The sequence below is a fragment of the Cordyceps militaris genome, assembly GCF_000225605.1.
Source record: "Cordyceps militaris CM01 unplaced genomic scaffold CCM_S00007, whole genome shotgun sequence".
Classification (NCBI taxonomy): domain Eukaryota; kingdom Fungi; phylum Ascomycota; class Sordariomycetes; order Hypocreales; family Cordycipitaceae; genus Cordyceps; species Cordyceps militaris.
The window spans coordinates 1,957,148-1,977,535 of record NW_006271975.1 but is presented as its reverse complement, the minus strand read 5'-3'; the positions used below and the strand labels follow the sequence as shown (position 1 = coordinate 1,977,535).

The 20,388-nt window shown below is 54.2% G+C and overlaps 5 protein-coding genes across 5 annotated transcripts; 2 read left to right on the top strand and 3 right to left on the bottom strand.

Moving 5' to 3' along the window:
• Positions 1-199: 199 nt before the first annotated feature.
• Positions 200-946, top strand: CCM_08853 (Acyl-CoA N-acyltransferase; the record flags this gene model as incomplete). The annotated part of the gene is made up of 1 exon (XM_006673989.1): positions 200-946. One exon carries the CDS (start codon positions 200-202, stop codon positions 944-946), a length of 747 nt encoding a protein of 248 aa, XP_006674052.1.
• A 1,627-nt stretch (positions 947-2,573) lies between these two features.
• Positions 2,574-6,464, top strand: CCM_08852 (DUF726 domain protein; the record flags this gene model as incomplete). Its single annotated transcript, XM_006673988.1, has 8 exons — positions 2,574-2,657; positions 2,680-2,782; positions 2,840-3,054; positions 3,599-3,730; positions 4,201-4,382; positions 4,451-4,983; positions 5,047-5,868; positions 5,917-6,464. The coding sequence occupies 8 exons, from the start codon at positions 2,574-2,576 to the stop codon at positions 6,462-6,464; spliced, it is 2,619 nt and encodes an 872-aa protein (XP_006674051.1).
• A 937-nt stretch (positions 6,465-7,401) lies between these two features.
• On the bottom strand, positions 7,402-10,882 carry CCM_08851 (dDENN domain protein; the record flags this gene model as incomplete). The annotated part of the gene is made up of 2 exons (XM_006673987.1): positions 7,402-10,184; positions 10,234-10,882. 2 exons carry the CDS (start codon positions 10,880-10,882, stop codon positions 7,402-7,404), a joined length of 3,432 nt encoding a protein of 1,143 aa, XP_006674050.1.
• A 4,358-nt stretch (positions 10,883-15,240) lies between these two features.
• Positions 15,241-17,617, bottom strand: CCM_08850 (DUF974 domain-containing protein; the record flags this gene model as incomplete). Its single annotated transcript, XM_006673986.1, has 2 exons — positions 15,241-16,255; positions 17,541-17,617. 2 exons carry the CDS (start codon positions 17,615-17,617, stop codon positions 15,241-15,243), a joined length of 1,092 nt encoding a protein of 363 aa, XP_006674049.1.
• Positions 17,618-18,422: 805 nt separating this feature from the next.
• CCM_08849 (KH domain protein) lies at positions 18,423-20,365 on the bottom strand (the record flags this gene model as incomplete). Its single annotated transcript, XM_006673985.1, has 9 exons — positions 18,423-18,446; positions 18,505-18,703; positions 18,757-19,155; positions 19,209-19,420; positions 19,471-19,638; positions 19,685-19,737; positions 19,789-19,810; positions 19,865-20,115; positions 20,188-20,365. The coding sequence occupies 9 exons, from the start codon at positions 20,363-20,365 to the stop codon at positions 18,423-18,425; spliced, it is 1,506 nt and encodes a 501-aa protein (XP_006674048.1).
• Positions 20,366-20,388: the final 23 nt, after the last annotated feature.

Genomic DNA, 20,388 nt, shown 5'->3' with positions numbered 1-20,388 from the left:
GGGCGTCGGTGATGGAGTAAAATTCCACGTTTCCGGATTCTTGTTGAGCGAACACGACTCATCATGTCGCCCCATTGGCAGCTCCAGCTCCACTGGAAGTCGAGCTAGGTATTTAACGCTTCCAAACCGCCTACTCATTTGTTCGGGTTACCTAATAAGAACACTACAATTACCTTGATCCAAACTCACCCAAAAAAAAATGTCGACCACGAAACCAGACATTGACCTGCAAATCCACGTCGCCAAATCGGCCGACGAGGCCTCCCAGGCCTTTGGGCCCATGTGCCAGGCATTCGGCGTCCAGACGCAGGATACCATCTTCATCGGCACCTGTCCGGGCTGGGACACGCCGGTCGGAAGGCAAAGGTGCGCGGCGCGTCTCGGCGCCCGGTTTGCCAACACGACGACCAACCTCGCCGGCAAGCCCAACACGGTCTTTCTGCTCGCCACGGCGGCGGCGGACCCCGGCGCGTCGACGGGTGACCGGGTGGTGGCCGGCATGGCCGTGTGGGAGCAGTGCTCGAGCGTGCCGGGCCACGGCAACGTGCCGACCGAGGGCGCGGGCATGGCCGACGTCTACCCGGACGACCCCGCGCAGCAGCAGTACTGGACGGCCATTCTGCGCGCCATGCACAGCCGGCGCTGGGAGGTGGCGCGGTCCAAGGCCGCCGAGTGCCCGCCCGCCATCATGGCGCTCGACATCTGCGCCGTCGATCCCCGCTTCCAGGGACGCGGCATCGGGCAGAAGCTGGTCGAATGGGGCCTGCAAGAGGCAAAGGCCAGAGGAGACCTCGAGGCCGTGACGGAAGCGTCCGTCATGGGCCGCCGCGTGTACCTCAAGCTCGGATTTGAGCAGGAGGGCGCCGATATTGAATACAATGTGGATGCGTCGCTCAGCAGCCTGCCGCTTCCTTCGAATGTGTTTCTTCGCACGAGGAAGCCCTAGACGCTTGTTGGTCCAGTACTTCTTCAACGCGTCACGAAGACGCTGAGCACGACGACGCCTCTACAGCGCTGCTGACAACCTGCTTCCGGACCCCTTCAAGTCCATATAGACGTTTGCAATACTAGAAACGATTTCGTCGGAAAAACGGACTCAACGTTGCCCAGATGCAGATGGTATGACGTCGCAGGCCGCTGTTAACCAGGCAGCTACGCAAGACTCCCTTGCTCAAGCCGACACGAGTTGCGCGCATGCAGACTGGACGACGTTTCTCGACGACCCGGTATCATTCTGGCTTGATAGACCTCTGTATATGGAAAGGTTGATGAGCTTCTAAAGCTCGTACCTGTAGTTAATTCCAATACGTATTTATGAACATGAACGTACAGCACCGTCACGTTGCCTCGCAGCATGGTGAGCCCCGCCAACAATTGAACATGGAGGTAGCTTTCATTCCCCTTCACTAGTAATGCGCCCGCAATCGGCGGTTCTGTCAGCGACGCAAGGCCTATCTGTCACGACGATTGCAAGACAATGACAATAAAGCTGCGCTAGAATGCTTTCACTAGGAAAAGTTGATTTTTTTTCTACAAGTCGACAATTAGCGCGTAGACCAACAAGCCTAGTGAGTGAGGTGTGGCTTCGCGGTGGCGACCAACAAGCTTTGAGTGAGGCGGCGCCGTGGTTGCTACCGTGTAATTGCTGACGATTGCCACGGACGACAGCCGTTGAAAAATAATTATACCGGTCTACTCGACTGCCTGGAGTTGTAGACAGTGTATAGGTACTTGAAAGCGGGAAAATTCAGCTTGTACTACCCTCTTCTCGCCCGCCTCATTCACTAGCAAGTCAAACCCATTCGCCTCATATATCAAGGCCAGTCCTTCCCAGGAAGCAATAATTGGTTTGTTATGGGTAGTTTCCTAATTCTGTACTTGAATTATATTTTTTTGTTGCAGATTAGCCTTGGGATATTTGTATGTATTATAGTTAATATTCAGGTTCTGATATAAAGAAGACTCGAAAATAACAGGTACGAGAGAGCGAGAAGCTCTTTTATTTATATAGTTATAAAGAGTGTTTTATTACAATATTATAATATACATATATATTATATATCTGCATTAGTATAAACCTATAAATAAGGTCTAGATAAGCTTTTATTTAGCGTATCTATAAATAGCCATGCCCGTAGGGATAGCGATTTGCTCCTGTAGGTACCTGCCTACCTACCTAGGTAGGTAGCTGGGCCTGGCATCCCCTTTGTGCCGCCGCCACCCCTGTAGTCCTAGGCGTCATCTCTCATGGCTTGGCTCCTTTTGTAAACGGCAAGATGGGCGCTGCAAATAAGAATGATGGAAGGGGGAGGGGGTCATGGGGGCGGGAATTTCTATACACACATGTCTCTCAGCCATGGGGCATGCAGCGTATAGAAAAATCCGGGGTAGCAAGGCAAGGGCCGAGAACGGTAGATTGTAGATTGGTCTACATATTAATTGGCAGCGCCCACCACCTTTTTTTGGCTTTCCGCGTTTCCCCCATTTCATGGCAGAATGGCAGAGAAGGTCGCGGAGTGTCTTGTCTCGGCGTGCATCATCATCCGTCTTTCCCTGGAGCCAGCCACCACCACATGACCAACACGGGACACACACACGCTGGTTTCCGTGCACGAGGGGAGGGCGGCGGTGGAGGGAGGCTGTTCCTGGGCCGGCGGGTGTGCGGATGGATCATTATAGGCAGGACGGGCAGGACGGGCAGAATGGGCACAACAATACAGGCAGGACAGACAGGACAAGGGCAAGCAAGTATCGTGGCAAAAGGGCGAAAAGCAAACGCATAGTAGGCAGCCATCCTGTTGTGACCCGGCAGGCAGCACGAAGCCATGTATGTACCCAGCCGAGGATAACTCCAAAGAGGACACACGGACAAAAAGGCCTCATGAAAACGTAGCTGAGAACACATGGCTTATCTTTCTCGCCAAGCAGGAACCCTCTTCTTTTTTTTTCTTCTCTTTGATCGAATCTGGCGTTGTTGTGCACGGCCGCCAGGGGGAGGGAGATGGTGTGCAAACAATGAAAGAAAGCCAAATGACGTTGTTGTGCAGCCTTGCGGTCCGTCAGCTCCAATTTCCGACTGCGCGCGTTTGACCTGCAGAGGTATTTTTTGTTTATTTTGTTTATTGTGTTCAATTAATTTATTCGTTTTTCCCCCCTCCCTCTTCTTCTTCTATTCTTCTATTTCATTCTATTCCCTCTTTTGCCAAACCACACCTCGCTTCCTCGCTCGGCTACGATGCTGCATTGTGCCACGAGCGCCATCATGGCTTCATTCCACAACCCGTTATTCTTCCTTTCTACTCTCTGTGGCCCGTCCACGTACAAACGGGAAGCTGCACATGGACCCGGACAGGCCTTTCCCGCGGCCCCCCCGCTCATCTCCCCTTTGTTTTCTTTCTATTTTTCTTGCCTTTCTTTTCCCAAACTACGTGAGACAAAATAGACTGTGCGGCGATATGCATAGGCCAAGCAGCAGCAGAAAGCAGCAGCAGCAGCAGCAGCAGCAGCAGCAGCAGCAGCACACAAACTCTCCGTCCTTCCACATCGGGCGTGCGGCAGCAGCCGTTCTAGATAGAGATATAATGGCGCATCATTCTAGAAAACAGAGAATCACACGGCTCTCTCTTCCTTGTCTCGCTCTTCCGTCATTGCCCTCGAGCCAATAATCTTCCCCTCTCTCCCTCCTCTCTCTCTCTCTCTCTCGCCCCAAAATCCCATTTCCCATCCCATGGTATTCCCGTCTTCCCTCTGTTGGGCACCTAAACCTGCCGCTCGTGTTGCCAGCTGCCGTGACACTTGGCAATCACTCTTGTGGCAGGTGGCAGGCAGTTTTGGCCCAACGCCTCACAACACCCTGCCCTCGCGGCTGCAACTCGTTTCTTCCCTCGTCTTCACTCTGAACCTTTGTTTTCTGGCCTCTGCCGGGACCCGTCTTCTAAAACAAGCAAGCAACATTGACATTCTGTCCTGCTTGCCCTCTTCACCCTCTCCTGCATCATCGATCCTGGAGTCGTGCCATTCACCGCAGCAGCCCTCCCTCCGCGTCCCTCCGCCACGCAGTAAAGTGCACGCCCGTGTATCGTCATCACTTGGTCGCACAAAGCGTACAATAGTCGCACCTAGTTTCATCAGGTGCCCAGATCGCTGTTCCATCTTGACGAGGCTACCACGGAACAAATCTGAACCAGTCGTACTATTTAGATCGAGCCGTTCCGCCCTCGTCCTCACGGCCGCCTCTGCACTTGCACCATCTACACACTACAAACGCCTGCAAACGCTCATCACCACAGCACCTTACTTGCTCTCTGTTTGCACTCGCTCGCCGGCGCAGACAACCTCGCCCGGCACCTCAGCATTGGTGCCACCCCTTCATATGCTGTCGAGTTGGTTTTGATCTGCATCGCAATCTCAGCATGGCACGTGGAGGGAGAGGAGGGAGCGCACCTCCCAGGCGCGTTGTTGATCTCACCGGCATCATCACCAGTACCGAGAAGTCGGACCTGGTTCTTCTCGTCACGGCCATTACCGAAAAGATGTTTCGAGACATCAATGGTCTCTTCGATTCTCCCCAGATTCCTCTCATGGATGGGGAAGGCCCAGACCGCAACTGGCTGGCTCTGGCTCTCCGCGAGCAAGAGACCAACGACAAGGAGAACATGGAACCCCCCAGGTCTTTTGCCAACAGACCGGTCGGGTCGACAGTACGGAAGCCTTCTCCTCACCTGCAAGATCAGGACGAAGAGACGCCACCACAGTTGCAAGAGCTGAGAAATGAGGCTGTTGCATTCTTTCGCAAGTGGCAGGCTTCCGTCGTCCAGCGTCTCCGGGACTTGGCTGTTGCCACCATAGAAGAGGATGTTTCTCGTCGAGGTCGTGGAAGAGGCGCCCGAGGAGCACCTCGCGGGCGTGCCGGGCGCTCTGGGCGTGCTGGAAGACAGAACGGCCGTGGCGGCATCTCCGCCACCAGCACAGTTGTACCTAATGGTAATAGCGTCCCTTTTTAATATGCTTATAGATTCAAACATCAACTGACCTGCTCAATTATAGCTTTCCCTCAAACGCCAGTTGCTCATGTCGACCCTGTTCTCCTCCGCCTGTATCCTGCTGTGCCGAACAATCTGTGGCCGCTGCCCTACGAGAGGCGAAAGCTACTGCTGCATATTATGCTACTCGTCATCTTGTCCCTTCATGACTACAATGCCAATGCACGCCTGCTTCTTGTCAACCTAACTTCGTCCTTGAATCTGCCTCTCAAACTGCACAACCAGGATGAAGTGCGAATCGCCAAAGGTCTGGCAGCCGCCGCAATGGAAGTCAGCCCCGAGAAGGCCGCGGCGCAAAAAGAAGAAAACAAACTCTCCAAAAGATGGAAGTTTAGCCTTGGCAGCGCCAACATAGGCACTGGCCTAGCCGGAGCTCTGATCGGTGTAGGTGTCGGCTCTGAGGGTAGTGGCCTGACGACATCAGCTGCCGCGGCTCTCCTGGGCATCATGTCAGAGAATGGCTTGCTTATGGGATCCCTGTTTGGAATGAATCCAGCAAAGCCAGTCGAGAAGATGGTGGAAGGCTTTCTCCGCGAAATTCAGGACTTTTCTTTTCTCTCCGTCACCGACGACGGAGACGCCGAGTACATGGATCCCAGACGGCCGTTACCTAGCGAGCGAAGACTACGCATTGTGATTGCACTCGGGGGATTCATGCTAAAGGGGGACGCCGTGACTACCCCGTGGAGTTCCTTGGGCCGGCAAACAGAAGTATATGTGGTACAGTGGGACCTCGCGACCGTTGCAAGCCTTGGTAATGCCCTTGAGACTGTTGTTGGCAGTAGCGCGTGGCTTGCCGCCAGGGAGCAGATACGAAAGGACTCAAGTAGGTTTGTATCTTTTCAAAACGTGGCATATCCTTACGGTACTACAGTCTTCCACTGCCTGCTGAACTCGAAATGGCCCGAGCCCTTGCTCAAAATCAGCAAGATTATTGACAATCCCTGGAGTCTTGGCATGGTGCGTGCTGAGAAACTCGGGACTCTTCTTGCTGATGCCATTGTACGCCACAAGTTCCACGGAGAGCGCTCTGTATCTCTTGTCGGCTATAGCCTTGCCGCAAGAGCAATATACATGTGTCTCATGGTTCTTGCTGAGCGTCGTCAGTTTGGCCTGGTTGATTCGGTCGTCATGATGGGTACCCCCGCACCTTCGGATAGCAAGGTGTGGATGGCGATGAAGAGTGTTGTCTCCGGTCGTTTGATCAACGCATACACGGAACAAGACTACCTTCTTGGTTTCCTGTATCGAACCTCAAACACCCATTCTGGAATTGCCGGCCTGCAGGAGATTCAGGGCGCTGGTGGTGTCGAAAACCACCACGTCAAGCATCTAGCAAATGGCCATTTGTCCTATCAACATTTGGCCGCCCAGATTTTGAAGGACGTTGGTTGGGAGCACGACTCCTTTACCACAGTGTAAAGTACGGCTTGACAGTGAATAATAAGTCAAAGGGGAGAGGAAAAGGGGAGGGGGGAGGAGGAAAGGAAGAAGGGAGAACATCCCACTATACCCGCTCGAAGCAAATGTTGCTGTATTCATCTTGTTATGGCTTGGGATTGATTTGCTTCCAGCATCTTGTTAGTTTTTACGTGGCACGCCACTTGTTGATGCACTCACTACGTCGTTTGCTACCCGGTTGGCAGGTCCACTTACATCAGCTTTGCTATTTTAGCCTTTTACCGCATCCAATCATGATTCTCGGTTGTTTGAATGTTCCTCGGAGCGCTGCCATTTTGTTGCAATTTCCATGTAGTGTCGTGGCTCACCTACACGTACGACGACATCACCATCTGGACACGGCCGCTGGAGGATTTGACGCACTGTAGGGCGAGAAATCACATTGAATTTATACTTTGACCAACCACTCTCCCAAAAAATATATATGAATGGAATCCTCTTGTATCCGACGGGTGCTGTTTTCACCCATATGTCCAAATGTATTGCTCTTGTACCTAACAACAATCTTCCTTTGTTCCCCTTTCTTCTACCTCGAGTACACACACACACACACACACACACACACACACACATGGAAACCGACTTGCCCTTGATAAAACTCTCGCGAGACTGCGAAATAATAAAAGCCAATAAAAGCCAATGAAAACCAAATACAACAAATACAACAAATACAACAAATACAACAAGAAAAAAAAAATAACACGGAATGAAATGAAGAAATAGCAAACTTTTTGGAAATCTCCCCTCTTGGCGAATAATGTACAGTAGCTTTGCAGGCACCCCTGTTGATGTAAACGACTAGAGTATGAGTCTGAAAAGCTTTCCAGGAATAATGTTTTGCCTTGTTCGTGTTTCAAGTATACAATGAAGAAGGAGAAGACGCGATGTCATACGCCAATCAAGGTGGCGGCGTTGTGCCCAGCATGCTCGCGACTTGCTTTCGCACGAGACCCCGCGAGCCGCGCTGTTCCGCGCGCGGGACACCCTGAATCGCACGCGGCTCTCGCATCAAACCGCGGTCCAGGCGAGCGGGCACGCGCGTGACCACAGAGCGGTACTCGCCGGTAAAGTTGCCCTTGGGCACCGGCACGGCCGCTGTCCGCCAGATGTGGTCGTATGTGTCGTTAAGGTAGCTCGCTGGTTTACTGCTACCACGCGGCGGCGCGAGGCCAAAGGCGTTCGCAGACGCCCCGTGGGATACGCGAATGGAAGAGAGGCGCGAGAGCGTCGACAGGCCAGCCGAAAGACCGGGACGGCCACGCGCCTTCTTGGCCATGATGACTTCGTCAAACAGTCGAATCGAGGGCTCGGTCGGTGCTATCAGTTCCCGTTCGTGGATAAACTCATTAAATAGCTGCGTGTCGCGCATCATAACGGCATAGTCTTGCTGGTCATGGGGGAGGCTCTTAATAAACCCGTCCATGTCAAACGCATAAATCTGTCCGTTGGAGCGTTGTTGTTTCGACGGGCGGCCCAGTTGCTTGCGATACGTATAGAGCAAACTAGCTTGGCAGCGGACAAAGGCGGCACGAACACGGTCCGGATGGAATGCTTGGGGGCAGACCAGCGAAGCGACGCCCAGGCAACGGCCATGCGAAATGGTCTTGCATGCGGAGCAGTGGTACATACCCTCGGCGTCTGCCTTCTCCGCGCAAATTGTGCACGTCGAACTGGCATCTTGACGTTCGAGGTTAAAGCAGTGACCCTCTACCCATACTGTCGTCTCGGTATTGCGAACAGGCTGAATTTGCATGCTGGGCATAATGGTAGAGGCCGCCAAAGTGGACTGTGCATACGTTGATGGTGCATAACCGCCACCGCTGCCTCCGTACCCAGTGGCTTGCGAATCGATGGATATTCCCGAGATGCTAAAGTTTTGCTGATGGCCATTGAGCAAGGGATGGCTAGGTCGATGCATTGGCTGGAACTTATCCATGCCAAACGAAGAACTGCGTCGCGTCTTTTCTTCGCCGAAATGGCCAGAGCGTTTCTCCCGCAGGGTTGCCGTCAGCGCGAACCCAGAATCGCTGCTAGAGATGGGTGTTGTTGGGGTTGTAGGGATAGGAGGGAAATGACTAGATTCGGGCGACACTGAAGACTTGGGGCTCGTCCGGCTCGACTTGCTTGTGGCGGGACGATCTGATTTGCCACTGTCAGTGACAGCCTCTGCGAAGGCATTGAACACAGGAGGCTGAAGGGCAGAGGCAGGCAGAGGCTCGCCAAAGCTTGAGGAGTTCTGCGACACCCACTTTCCTAGCGTGCTCTCGCTGGCTCTCGAGTTGAAGATGGATCCGTTCTCAGTCGAGAAGGCATCGTAGGGGAATGACTCGACGGCATATGGAGGCGGGCCTTCAACAACGCCATAGCGAATGCGGTGAGGGGCGGCCACCTGAAGAAGCGACATGAGCTTTCGTCTTTGTTGGCGAGGCAGTCGGTGAGGTTGCGCTGTAGCGTCAATGGTATCCTTGTCAAGGTCAACGAGAACGTAGTCGTCATCAGGCAGATCAATGCGGTCGTATCGTCGCTCGACACCAACAATATATGGGCAAGGTGCCTCGAGAGCCGAAATAAGTCTGGCGGGAAGGATGGGAATGAAAATGCTGGCCCACTTCAGAGGGTAGAGCAGGTTGGCCAATGCGTGGCAAGCTAAATGCAGCATGCTGGTGTGCGAGGAAAGAAAGATTATGCGAGATTCCGACATGGCGTATTCGTAGAGCGCGACGATATTCTCCAACGACAGGCACCGGAACAGAGCGTACAAATCAATGGTTCGAGATCCAGGGATCTCGTTGGCGGCCTCTTTACGAGCATAAAGCTTCAGTTCTCGGATTCCCAGCTCGACCTGCGTTTTGGACCCCAGAGGACTGAACGCCTCGGTACACATGTTGACGATATAGCGCTCGAGAGGCTGCCAGCGGCCGACCCTGGGTGAGCTCGGTGGTATCCGCAGGACAGCGCCGTCAGTCATTGGAACGACGATGGCCTTGAGCCATTCCTTCCAGAAAGACATGTTGGCGGCGTCTTTACCTAAAACACCATAGGCACGAGGAATCCACAATCCGCTCTCACCGGCCGTTAATCCTTCAATCTTGGACGCGGCGCCGTGGCGAAGGGGACGCAGCATGTCCGTCATAAGCGCAATCTTTTCCTCGACAGTACTGATTTCGTCTTCGAGCCTGTCACGAGCGGATGACCCAGAGGGTATCGTAGGCAGCTTTGCAAGAAGTTGTGAAAGATGGGTGCGCTCACCAGCCAGCCTGATACCCAAGCTCGCGGCGAGCTCACGTTCTTCGTTTGACATGTGGCTCTGGCGCCACTGCTCGCATTTGATTTCTACCTCATCAGCCACGTCAGCAGAGAGTGCTGTCCAGATGATGATGGAGATGCCGTAGAGTTTACTGCTATCCTCAGAGGTCATTGTAAACCCGTGCCATGTGGAGCGCGGGCGTTCGTCCGAGGAAACAATTTGGATATCATTGGGGAAGGCGAACATGGGTACATAGTCGGGAAATCGGCCTCGTCGTGGAACCTCTTCGGTGGCACTTTTGGGGGGATATCGGTCCAACAGGACAGGTTCGAATCGACGCTTGAGCGGGTGCATATCGGGATCGGTATTGAGCGGCTCGGGTGGGGGGATGACCGAATTGTAATTGCTGAGGCGCTTGGCGGTACGAACAGAAGCTATCGACGCGTTAGTGGAATTTTTTCACGCGAGATGGACGAAACGAACCAGCTCCATTGATGTTGCTGCTCCGGTTGATGTTGCCCTGCCGCTTTGTGCTGCTCATTTCTCTGAAGCTGATTTTTCGGCGAATGCTGCCTTTGAGGCTGCGTAGCGGACTCAGTCGGCCGCTAGGGACCTCGTCAGCCTTGATGCGCTCCGCTCGAGGGTTAACCATGGGAGCTCTGGCCTGAACTCTAGCACCAGCGGTGAATGACAAGTCCTCGAGAAAATTTTCCCGCTCAGCAGCAAATTTGAGCAAGGCTCTGTCAAAGTCGACGTCACCCATACGAAGAGCGGGGGTTGGCTCCTCGTCGGGCGTTGTAGCGGCATCGGAGGCATTTGGAGGAGGCAGTTTACTGCTTGGGCGAATGGTTGCACTGCTGCGATTACTGCGAGTGTCGATGTCTTCGGGTGTGCTAGCTGTTGAATGGGCGTCGAAGGAGAGTTTTGAGAGGCGGTTGGCCGAGTTTTGGCGCGAGTGACGGGCGGCATTGGCGCGATGCTGGCCGTTGACAATTACGCGGTTATCAGGCTCACCATCCTCGGCAATGGTGTCATCAACAGCCAAGGCTGGCTGAGAAGCATCGTCGTAGGATATTGACTCTACACCAGCAATCCAGAAGTAGTGAGCCAAAGGAACCGAGGTGGAGTCCATTATTGCATGTCCGTGTGTGCGGGTTGGAGGCTGCACAAGAGAAATTTGTGGCCGTTAGGCTGGTTGGGCGTGCGTGGACGCTCGCCAATGGTCGGCAAGACGTTGAACGGCTCCTGTGAAGTATCGTGGATTCGATGTGTCGAGGCGGCCTCTGAGGAGCTGATCAGAGAGGAGGATGGTCGCGGAAGCAGATCGGGGCAAGTGTAATGAGAGGCGCAAGGCTTGATGGCCGACCAGCGGATGAAATGGTAGAGAGAGGAGGTGGATGGCGAGATTGAGGTCGGTGACGAGCAGGTCAAGATGGTGTCAAGCAGGATGAGTTTGTCGGTCGAGGAAGAAGCGAAATGGATGGGCCTTGGTAGGAGCATACAGGCCATCAGATGCAAGTCAAAGGCTGAAAGGCGGGACAAGGGGGGAAGGGGCCCGAGGGGGAGGGGCGGGCAAAAGGTTTCCAAGTTTCGTTTGAGTGGGTAGAGGCGAGCTTAAAGTTGATGGTACGCGTCTTGGACGCAGCTAGAGGCGTAGTTTGACTGGAACGAGGTTGAAAGAAGAGAGAAAAAAAAAAGATTTAACCGGATAGGGTGAAGGAATGAGAGGAAAAGGGACAAAGAAGATGAACGAGGCAGAAAGGCAGAGGTTGTGAGCCGACGAGGACGCGCGGGTGTTTGCAGTCAGTCACGGTGAGCTCGGCCCGGAAACTGGAGGACAGCAACATAACTAGGGCAAGTAAGCCAAGATGAGAACAGCTGGTTCCTGAGACGCAAAGATGGTCGCTTTCACTAGAGGAAAATCCTAGCAAACCCCTTTTGATGACAGGTTGGTGAGGCGCTAGCAAACAGCCTAGTTGAGGCTTGCATTGACGTGAATGGTTGAGTGGTGAGTGGTCACTGGTGAGAGAGAGGGGTGGTGATGGAGGCGGCGTCGATCCGAAACCCTTCTGGCGCCTGGAGCAGCTGGAGGTGATGCTTTACCGTACTACCTAGGTAGGGTACTAGGTACTATTAACAGGTGTACCTGGTAGCAGTATTAGCCGGCGTCTTCTTCAGTGGACATAGTCCGCCAGCGGGGCAGTTACAGCGACATGGGTGCTATTTTGGGCGTGATTGGCGAGGGGGGGCACACTGCGAGCCCCAGTTGCAAGTATTGGATAAAAAGAACATACACGGCCAACGGGTTAATATACCAAATCGCTTTTAATATTTTCCCAAGTCGTTTTCAGGATGCGTATTCAAGTATTGCAAGCAGATGGGGTATGACTGCGTAGGTACCCGGCTTATCTCGTCGCCCGTCCTGCGCGGAATTATCGTCCCAAGCCACCTGCCATCACCTGTAACTGCATTGCATTGCATTGGCCACGCAGTATTGCTGCAAGCAAGGAAATAAAGTGCAGACGAGAGGCAGTCGGTACCTGACGCAGCGATCCACCACAGACAGAGCTTGTTACCAGACCCGCTGAGATTCCCACTCACAGTCCACCAAAGTCACCATCCTCATCCCAACTCTACTGCATTCGCTCAGCATTCATCCAACTCCCCCAGGGTCTTGGCTCAACTCTGGAGTCTCTGGAGAATGGCCAAGCTAGCATCTCAGTAGCTCGGCCTAGCGTTTTTGTCAGCTTCCACCAGTCTCTGCCGTGAGTTTTGATCCCGCGCTGTCCGTTTGTGTCGAGGCATGCTCTGCAATCTGGCTAACCGCCTTCGTAGTACTCGGTACTGTTATCAGTAATAGCCCTGCCACCCACAACGTTGCAACTTGTTGGGCATCAACCGCCGCCACCGCAATCACAACAGCCGCCACGGGACGTGTCAATCAAGGCAGGGCACTATTCCTCCGTATTGCTCCTGCTCATGCCGGAGGATGGAGCATGCCCAACCCACCAACCCGACGCCACAGATCCATCCCACCAGACGGGCTGCCTTGTCGCGAACTGAATTGCCTGTCCACAGAGCAGAGAGCTTCGGACATACTCGAGAGTGAGGCTGGACCGACCAGCATTCCAAGATGTCGCTGCAACTCTGTCTCCATTACCCTTTGCAGGACACCAGCCGCAAAACACCAAAACACCACACAACCATCGACACAGAGACACCAAAAGTTCGTCTCGTCCTCTGAGAACAGGCCTTTTTTGTGGTCTAGCCTCTCATCCATGCCTAGCCTCTCACCCATGCACCGGTCAGGGGTTTGCCAGCCTACCCATGTGCGAGCCGTTGCCACCGCTGCCAAGCTCCGACACGCGTTCAGGCTTGTTAGCCAAAGTCAATTCTCCTATGACAGCTGGCGTGTTCCTGCGTCAGCCAAGTTGGACGGGCGGGCCTGGCTCCCTGTTTCACATAAACACCGATGCAACCCTGCACGCCACGCCCACACCAGAGCCCTGACGCGATCGATTTTTTTTTCTTCTTCTTCTTTTCCATCTTTGCTTGTGGGCTTTGTCGCCTGCTCGCTGCACCGACGCAGCGTGACCCATGCTCCGGCACCGAGGAACAGACGCGCCCTACCCGGCGCCTGTAATATCAACGCCAACTTGTTTTCTCAAAGTCTGTGAGCCGTCGTGCCCGTCAACCATCCAGAGATCCGGTTTTTGTTAAGCGGGCGTCGCTGGAGATCCACATCGTAACTCTCGCGACCTACTGGCAATATCAGACACGAAGCAACGCAATGTTGTCCCCATCATTTCAATCCGACATGCTCATGGTTATTCATGAGACCCTATCGATCTTGACGTAGCACGGCGCGTGTTTTCAGTGAAGCACAGTCTTTCTTCCACTGGGGATACTACATTATCCTCGCACATATTGCAAGCCACCACTCTATGCCCTTCCCGTCTCTACCTGTCCATCACCTTTCACTGCTGCTGGCTGGATACCAATACTGAATTGGCGAAGTACTGTAGCCTAACCACTGGTGCAAGCCGCGATGGCGTGGGATACAACACGCAAACGCAGACCCGAAAAGGACCTCTCCAACTACCGCTGATGTACCACACCTTAGCTCTCTCAGCTGAAGCGCGGGTTTGGGAGTCGCTCACTGACTCCGCCAACAGAATGGACCACCAGGGTGTGTGGTGCCGCGATATGCGGCAGTCCCTGCAACTACACGGACAGCACCGCCGTGGAAAGCAAAATAAGCGAAATCAGAGGAGGCGTCAGACTGAAACCTGAGGAACAAGACGTCGCTGCCGAGGCAAGTCGCAACATGACCGACGATCAATTTACCGATGGGGGTCGCCGAGATTCGCCAACGATCCCACAGCCGACGAACTGAGAATCAAGGCCCTTTCCGCCCCCCGCCCGGTTCCTCTACTTGAAACGACCGGTGGTTCGCCGCATCTACATACAATGCAAGGAAGGGTGGGGGTGCGACTCGACGAATGCGACTCGAAAAGTCGAAAGCCGTTCCACCGAGTACGGGTAAAGAGATCGGCAATCCGCTCCGCAAACTAAACATATCCATCAACACTCACCGCTCAAACACCGAGATTTGAGTTATCACGACTCAAGCGACCCATATTCTCGTATCCCCAGATTAATAAACTTTATCCGTGCCGCCATCAGCTGTCCAACGCCACGGCTTGCTGTATCGACCAACAAACAGTAGGCCCTTGCGTCACTCGCCGCCTAAGACCGCATAGGGTTAGCAGTACCAGTTACCCGTAGACAGCCATGTTTTATATCCCCCCCCCCCCCCCCCCCTGATTACACTACCGACGGATACGTCCGTTGCACAACACCTTCCCTAGACCTGCGAGTGGGTGCGGAACTGTTTCCGATATCGATGTGCGACCTGAAGGCCTTCCCGCTACATCAGCCAATATTGGAAACAAAATAGGTCAATAGACTGTGCCACATGGCTGTCCGTTACACAACACCCAGTTTACAAAACGCCGACGTACAGCAGCGGGGACGATCGGCTTGTACCGCCTGTGTGGTTCCCTCGGAGCGGTCATGGCCGCGCCAAGACATTGGAAGACACTGGGGCGGGAGGCTGGGCCGATGTATCCAGACGGGTCTTGTCTTGTAACTAGTAATAGCCCCCATACTGTGGCTGTACAGGCAGACGTGCTCGACATGGTGGCCGACTTGTCATCGAAATCGAGTCAGATCAACATGTCCGTACCATTTTCAACTCGATGGCAGCACACACTGTAGTCTCTGGCATAAAGAGGTTATCGAGAACACACTTCGTAGAATGGAAAATGGAACCGGTAATCAATACGATACTGTACAATGTAATCGCCGGCTCCATCGAGCGTGTCACGTCAGGGAAGCCCGCTTTCCATGCCCTTTTACCCGTGTTGCGTGCACCGCACCAAGATCATCTCCCCATCATTCACTGCCGCCCCGTCCCGTCCGACGACTTCACCGCACGAGCCGCGTGCCCAGCTTACCCGTCGACAAGAACCCGCGGCTGCCCATCTCGCCGCGCCACCCTATCCCCAAGACGCCAAATACGATGCGCGCGTCTGGCCCGCCCGCCTCCGCCTCCGCCACGACATCAACCGCCTCGTCCGCCTCGACGCCGCCTCGCGCCACCTGCGCGGCCCGCGACAGCGCCTCGACCACAAAGCACACCTGCTCGACCTCGCCCGGGCGCAGCACCGGCTTTACCGCCGTCGGGCCGTCCGCTGCCGTCCAGTTGCAGTCGCGGTAGGCCAGTCCCGGCGCGGGCTCGACGACGACGCGTTCGAGCTGCATGGTGTCGTCGCTGCAATTTTCCAGTTGCGCCTCGAGGACCCAGCGGCGGCGCGGTGGCCGCCGTCCTTGCTTGGAGGCGGACGGGCACGGCAGCACGCCCACTTTGGTGCGCACGATGAGCGACGGCTTGCAGATGAACTGGTAGAGCTTGCGAAAGGTGCGCGTGCGGCCGCTCGTCTCGGTGGACTCGGAATAGCTCACCGTAACGGCGAGCACGTGGTTGCCCTCTTCCTTGAGGTCAAACGAGACCACTCTTTGCAGGGTGGCACCCGGTGCGAGGTCCGCGCCGGCGCCGCTGGCGCCCTCGTCTGCTGGCAGCGGCGGTCCGAGTTCTAGCTGCTGCGCCGCCTGGTGGCCCAGCCCGGGCGTCTTCATCTCGGCCTCGATGCGCACGTCGCGAATCTTCTTGACCGCGGGCGTGTCACCGCCGTCGTCGTGGGTGAGGTCATTGTTGGCGCACAGCGTGCAGCGAAACGTCTCGCCGACGTATGCGGAGCCAAAGGACACGGGTAGGTTCAGGACGGGGCTGAGAAGAAACGGAGACGGGTTGCTCGTTGTGGGTGGTGAGGACGCGCCGGGGCGGTAGGCGAGTGATGCGGGAAGCGGCGCGGGATGCGTGTTGGGAGGCTGAAAGGGCGGCTCGACGGGGTATTGCGATACGAGAGAGGGACATGATAAGCTGGGAAGGAAGACGTGCGGTTAGTCGGCGAGAGTAGAGAGGCAGGGAGCGCTCATTGTGCGGGGGAAGGGAGGGCTAACCGTACCGAAGGACTTTGACGGAGACTGAATGGGGTTCTTTTACGGGATCGTGGGAGAGATATTTTTGGTGACTCATGGCTCGGCTGCGATTCGCGTCCCGCGCGGGGTTTTATCGTAATTTTTGTGTGATTCTGTGTTGTGGTTATGTCCAAGGTTGTATGTAGCTTGTGATGTCGGGAAGATGTTGGAGCTTCACAAGTCCAAGTGGGCCGCTGGCGGGTGACGCTTACCCTGCAAGGGAGTTGCCGATCTTGGCAGCATTTTACGTTTTCGAATATATTATCTGTATAAATTAATTCGTACTCACTAGATGAATATACAATCCGAGGGTAATTTCCCAACCATGGGACCCCGGAATTTTAACCGACAAGGGCAACAAATATGACCGGATTGCTTGGCAACTGTCCAGTAGTCCTATAGTAGCCAGTTTCGTGTTGTAACTACTGTAAGCATGGTAGGTATTATTATGGTGTCCTTGAGTCTTCAGGTTCTAGTTATCGATTTTCTTCATTTTCGAATCCAATCTTTTTGCGTCTTCTTTGTTCTTTCTCGTGATTGGCCTCACTCTGGTACTTTTTGCGTCAAAGTAGCTGAAAACTCAGCCAGTGTGATTCGTTGCAGCACAATTCTTTAAATGCTGTGAGTGATGGTGTTGCTTATGCTCAACATGTTGTACATATGTTTTGCCAGGCGATTCTTCCGCTCCAGTGACAACTCTCTATGCGCTTACAGCCCACCGTCAGTCGCCATCGTCATCGGGAAGCTGGCCCCTTGCACCCCGTGAAGCAACTCCCCAGGAACCGACCATGTCAGACAGGACGAAGGAAATAGATAATTTAATAGTCTGTACTTTCCCTGCCTTGCAAAAGTGGGATGGATAGACTCAAATGTCCTCTCGGCGGGGAGGGGGACTTGGGCTGACCCCTTCTCCTGAATGTGAAACGTCGTGTAGAATGAAGCTGACATGTGTACGGCGGAAAGCTACCCGGCCTCATCCCGGTATCTTCTGGTGGCTGAAGAATATTGTATACAAAAATATTCGAGAAGGCTTGTCGTGGTGGTTGGTCAAGTCGCACGCGTCATTGATGCTCCTGGGACTCGGCATCGTGACTCGAAATAACGATTCCTCTTATAGAAGATCCCAGATCTACACGTAAGAATGTTGGCGACGAGGACGGCCGTGGTGTTCCAAGACATCATCCTACTAGTAACCTAGCTCTCTAGACGTCGACGAGTTGTTGGGCAGGACATGTTGCTCGATGAGAAACGACGGCGCGTTCATGGCTGTGTGTTAGGGCATCAATGTAGACTTCAAGTACCCCAGTACTGGCAATCTTTGAAGAAACCCTGTTAGGACTGCATACAATCCTGGTATAGCCGGGGAACAGAACGCGCTGAGGATTGCGAAACAACCATACAAGTCGTCGTGATATCCTCGGCGCAGAGAGAGATGTGTGACCCAAGACAAAGGGGCACGGCAATTGTTGCACAAGGGGAACCATAGAAGCAGTCTAATTTGTATTAGGAGCTATATTGATGTGAGGCTACAACGTTTACATTCCCAAGGCCAAGGACTCCTATATTTTATGTATTAGTAACACAGCATTACAGACTTTCACCGCCAGCAGCTTGACCGTCTGGGCTCGACCGTTAAGCATTGAGAAATCTGCCAACATTAGCAAATTCACAGGATTGCTTGACTTTTGATTGGTCGCTCGAGCTTTTGAAGCCTGTTTAGAATTCAGCATCTCTCTCTCTCTTTCTCAAAAAAAAAAACGGACAAGTAAAATTTTATCTGCAGCACAACTGTGCATAATTGGTATTAGTTTGATCTCGGCACCATTTTTCAAATACTTAGATCATGAGCTCGATGTGGCTCGCGACGACGGACAACTCTTTCTTTCTTCTTTGCTTCTTCCCTTTTGGCCCAAAGAGCAACTAACAGGTTAGGTAGCTGGGCTTCTGACCCTAAAAGCCAATGGCACGCAATACCGCACAAGTCAGTGAGCAAAGTAAAAACGTCTTGAATGTCATGTACATAAACAGTGCACTTTTTCTTTTCCTTACAAAAATACAGACTGTCTCCTCTACAAACCGGGAGGAGGAGGGACCTGCTATCTGGTTAGTTCAAGGTCCGGTAAGAAAAGCTTTCTACGGGGATGTACTGACAGCACTGTAGCTACCGGGAGCGCCGGGAGGCGATGCGGACGGTGGTGGCGGAGGAGCGGCGTTGGAAGGAGGAGGGGGCGGCGCCGAGTCGCTGGGTGGAGGAGGCGGTGATGCGCCGGGAGCTTGTGTTGGCGACTGAGCTGCACCACCTTGCCCTTGTTGATACTGAGCGTAATACTGTTGGTACATGACAAGATAGCTATACTCTGTTAGCAACGACTAGTCATGTTCGAAGATCGGTACTGGTCTTACTTGGCGTAGCCACCATAGGCAGCATACGGATCTTGACCGTTAGCAGCCGCCTGGGCATAGTATTGAGCATACTGCGCGTTGTAGTCCGCGTTGGCCGTCGTGTCTGTGCTAACAGCGGCGTTGGCAGGGCCGCTCTCCGAGTTTTGCCTGCCATAGCTGGAGTACGAGTCGCCGCCGCCGCCACCCCGGCCGCTGTAGTGGTCACCGCCACGGTCGTTGTAGCCACCGCGTCTGTCGCCGCCGTAGCCGCGGTCGCCACGGTCACCGCGGTCACCGCCGTAACGATCGCCATGCTGGCGCGGCGGGCGGCTTCTAAACTCTTCATACTGCTCACGGACGTTGTCAATCAAGTCTTGGCAGAGTTCTCTGCCCCTTTCTACCATGGCGGGATCGGGACCGCTGTGCAAGAGGAATTAGCAAACGAGGGCGAGTGCAGGCGGATGGTGACTTACGCAACGTGCAGAAACATTTCTTCCTCGCTTTCCAAGTTAGTGTCTCGTTCAATGTACCCTGAGCCACGACCTTTGATTTGTACACGGCATCCCGTTTCTTGCTGGATGTGCTTAACATAGGACCCGCCTGCACCGACAATCTGGGCACGCAGGTTGAAACCGGGGACCGGCTCGAGACCAACGGGTATGCTCTCTTCCGGCCACTTGTTGCGCTGCGTCACATTAGCACACGTTGGTCTTCGCGGGGTATATATTCTCTTACTCGGCCATTCTCTTCACCACCTTCCGGCTGGTCTCGCTCACGACGCTTGAACCTGCGTTCGTCGACAAGCTGGGGGAGCTCCTGCTCGATCAACTCGTTGACCTTGGCGACAGCAGCTTCCAGCACCTCTTTTGTTCTGGCGGTTATATGGAGGTACAGAGGGGGTTCCTATACAATTAGCTTTGGCCAGTGCGCGGCGACTTTGAATGCTTACGGCAGCGGTAGCCATGCTCTTGTTGGGATAGTATTTGCCGCGAACCGTGAGATCTAAATGAAGTTAGTGGGGATAAACAGACTTGCGTTATCGGCATCCATTACCAGCTCCAGTGTCTTTTTGGATCTGCAACCCATGTTAGCGGAACAATCAAAATACCACGAGGTTCTGTCGGCGTACCGATTGTTGCGTCTGCGCCTTCATGAGCATGTAGCGATTTCGCAGATCATTGACTTCAATGTCCTGGATGTAGTCGCCGTCCGACACATACATCTCGCCCGGGGCGCCAGGTGCGCCTTTCCCCGATTCAGGGGCCGTCGAGCTGGCCTCGGGCGTGCCATTACTGGTGGCGCCGAGGATGGGGGGAACGTCGACGTGCTGAATGCCCTTGCGAGCCTGGAGCTGCGCGTTGATCTTGGCGGCGGCGGCGGCTGGGAAAGGCACAGGTTAGTATGGCGCAAATTTTTCATGACGGTGGTTTCATGGCGCCTGGTGCGACGTACCAGCTGCGGTGGCCGGGTCGACAGCGCTTTCGCTGCTGCCAATCGGACTGCGCTCTCGCGTCTCTGATGTTCGGCTCGTCGTCGGGGAGCGCGAGCGGCGGTCGAATCGCGAGGCCCTTTTGGGCTCGGGTTCCTTTTGATCGAAGCGTGAACGCTTGCGCGGCTCTGCGTCGGCCATGGCAGCTCGGTGCTTGTCTGACG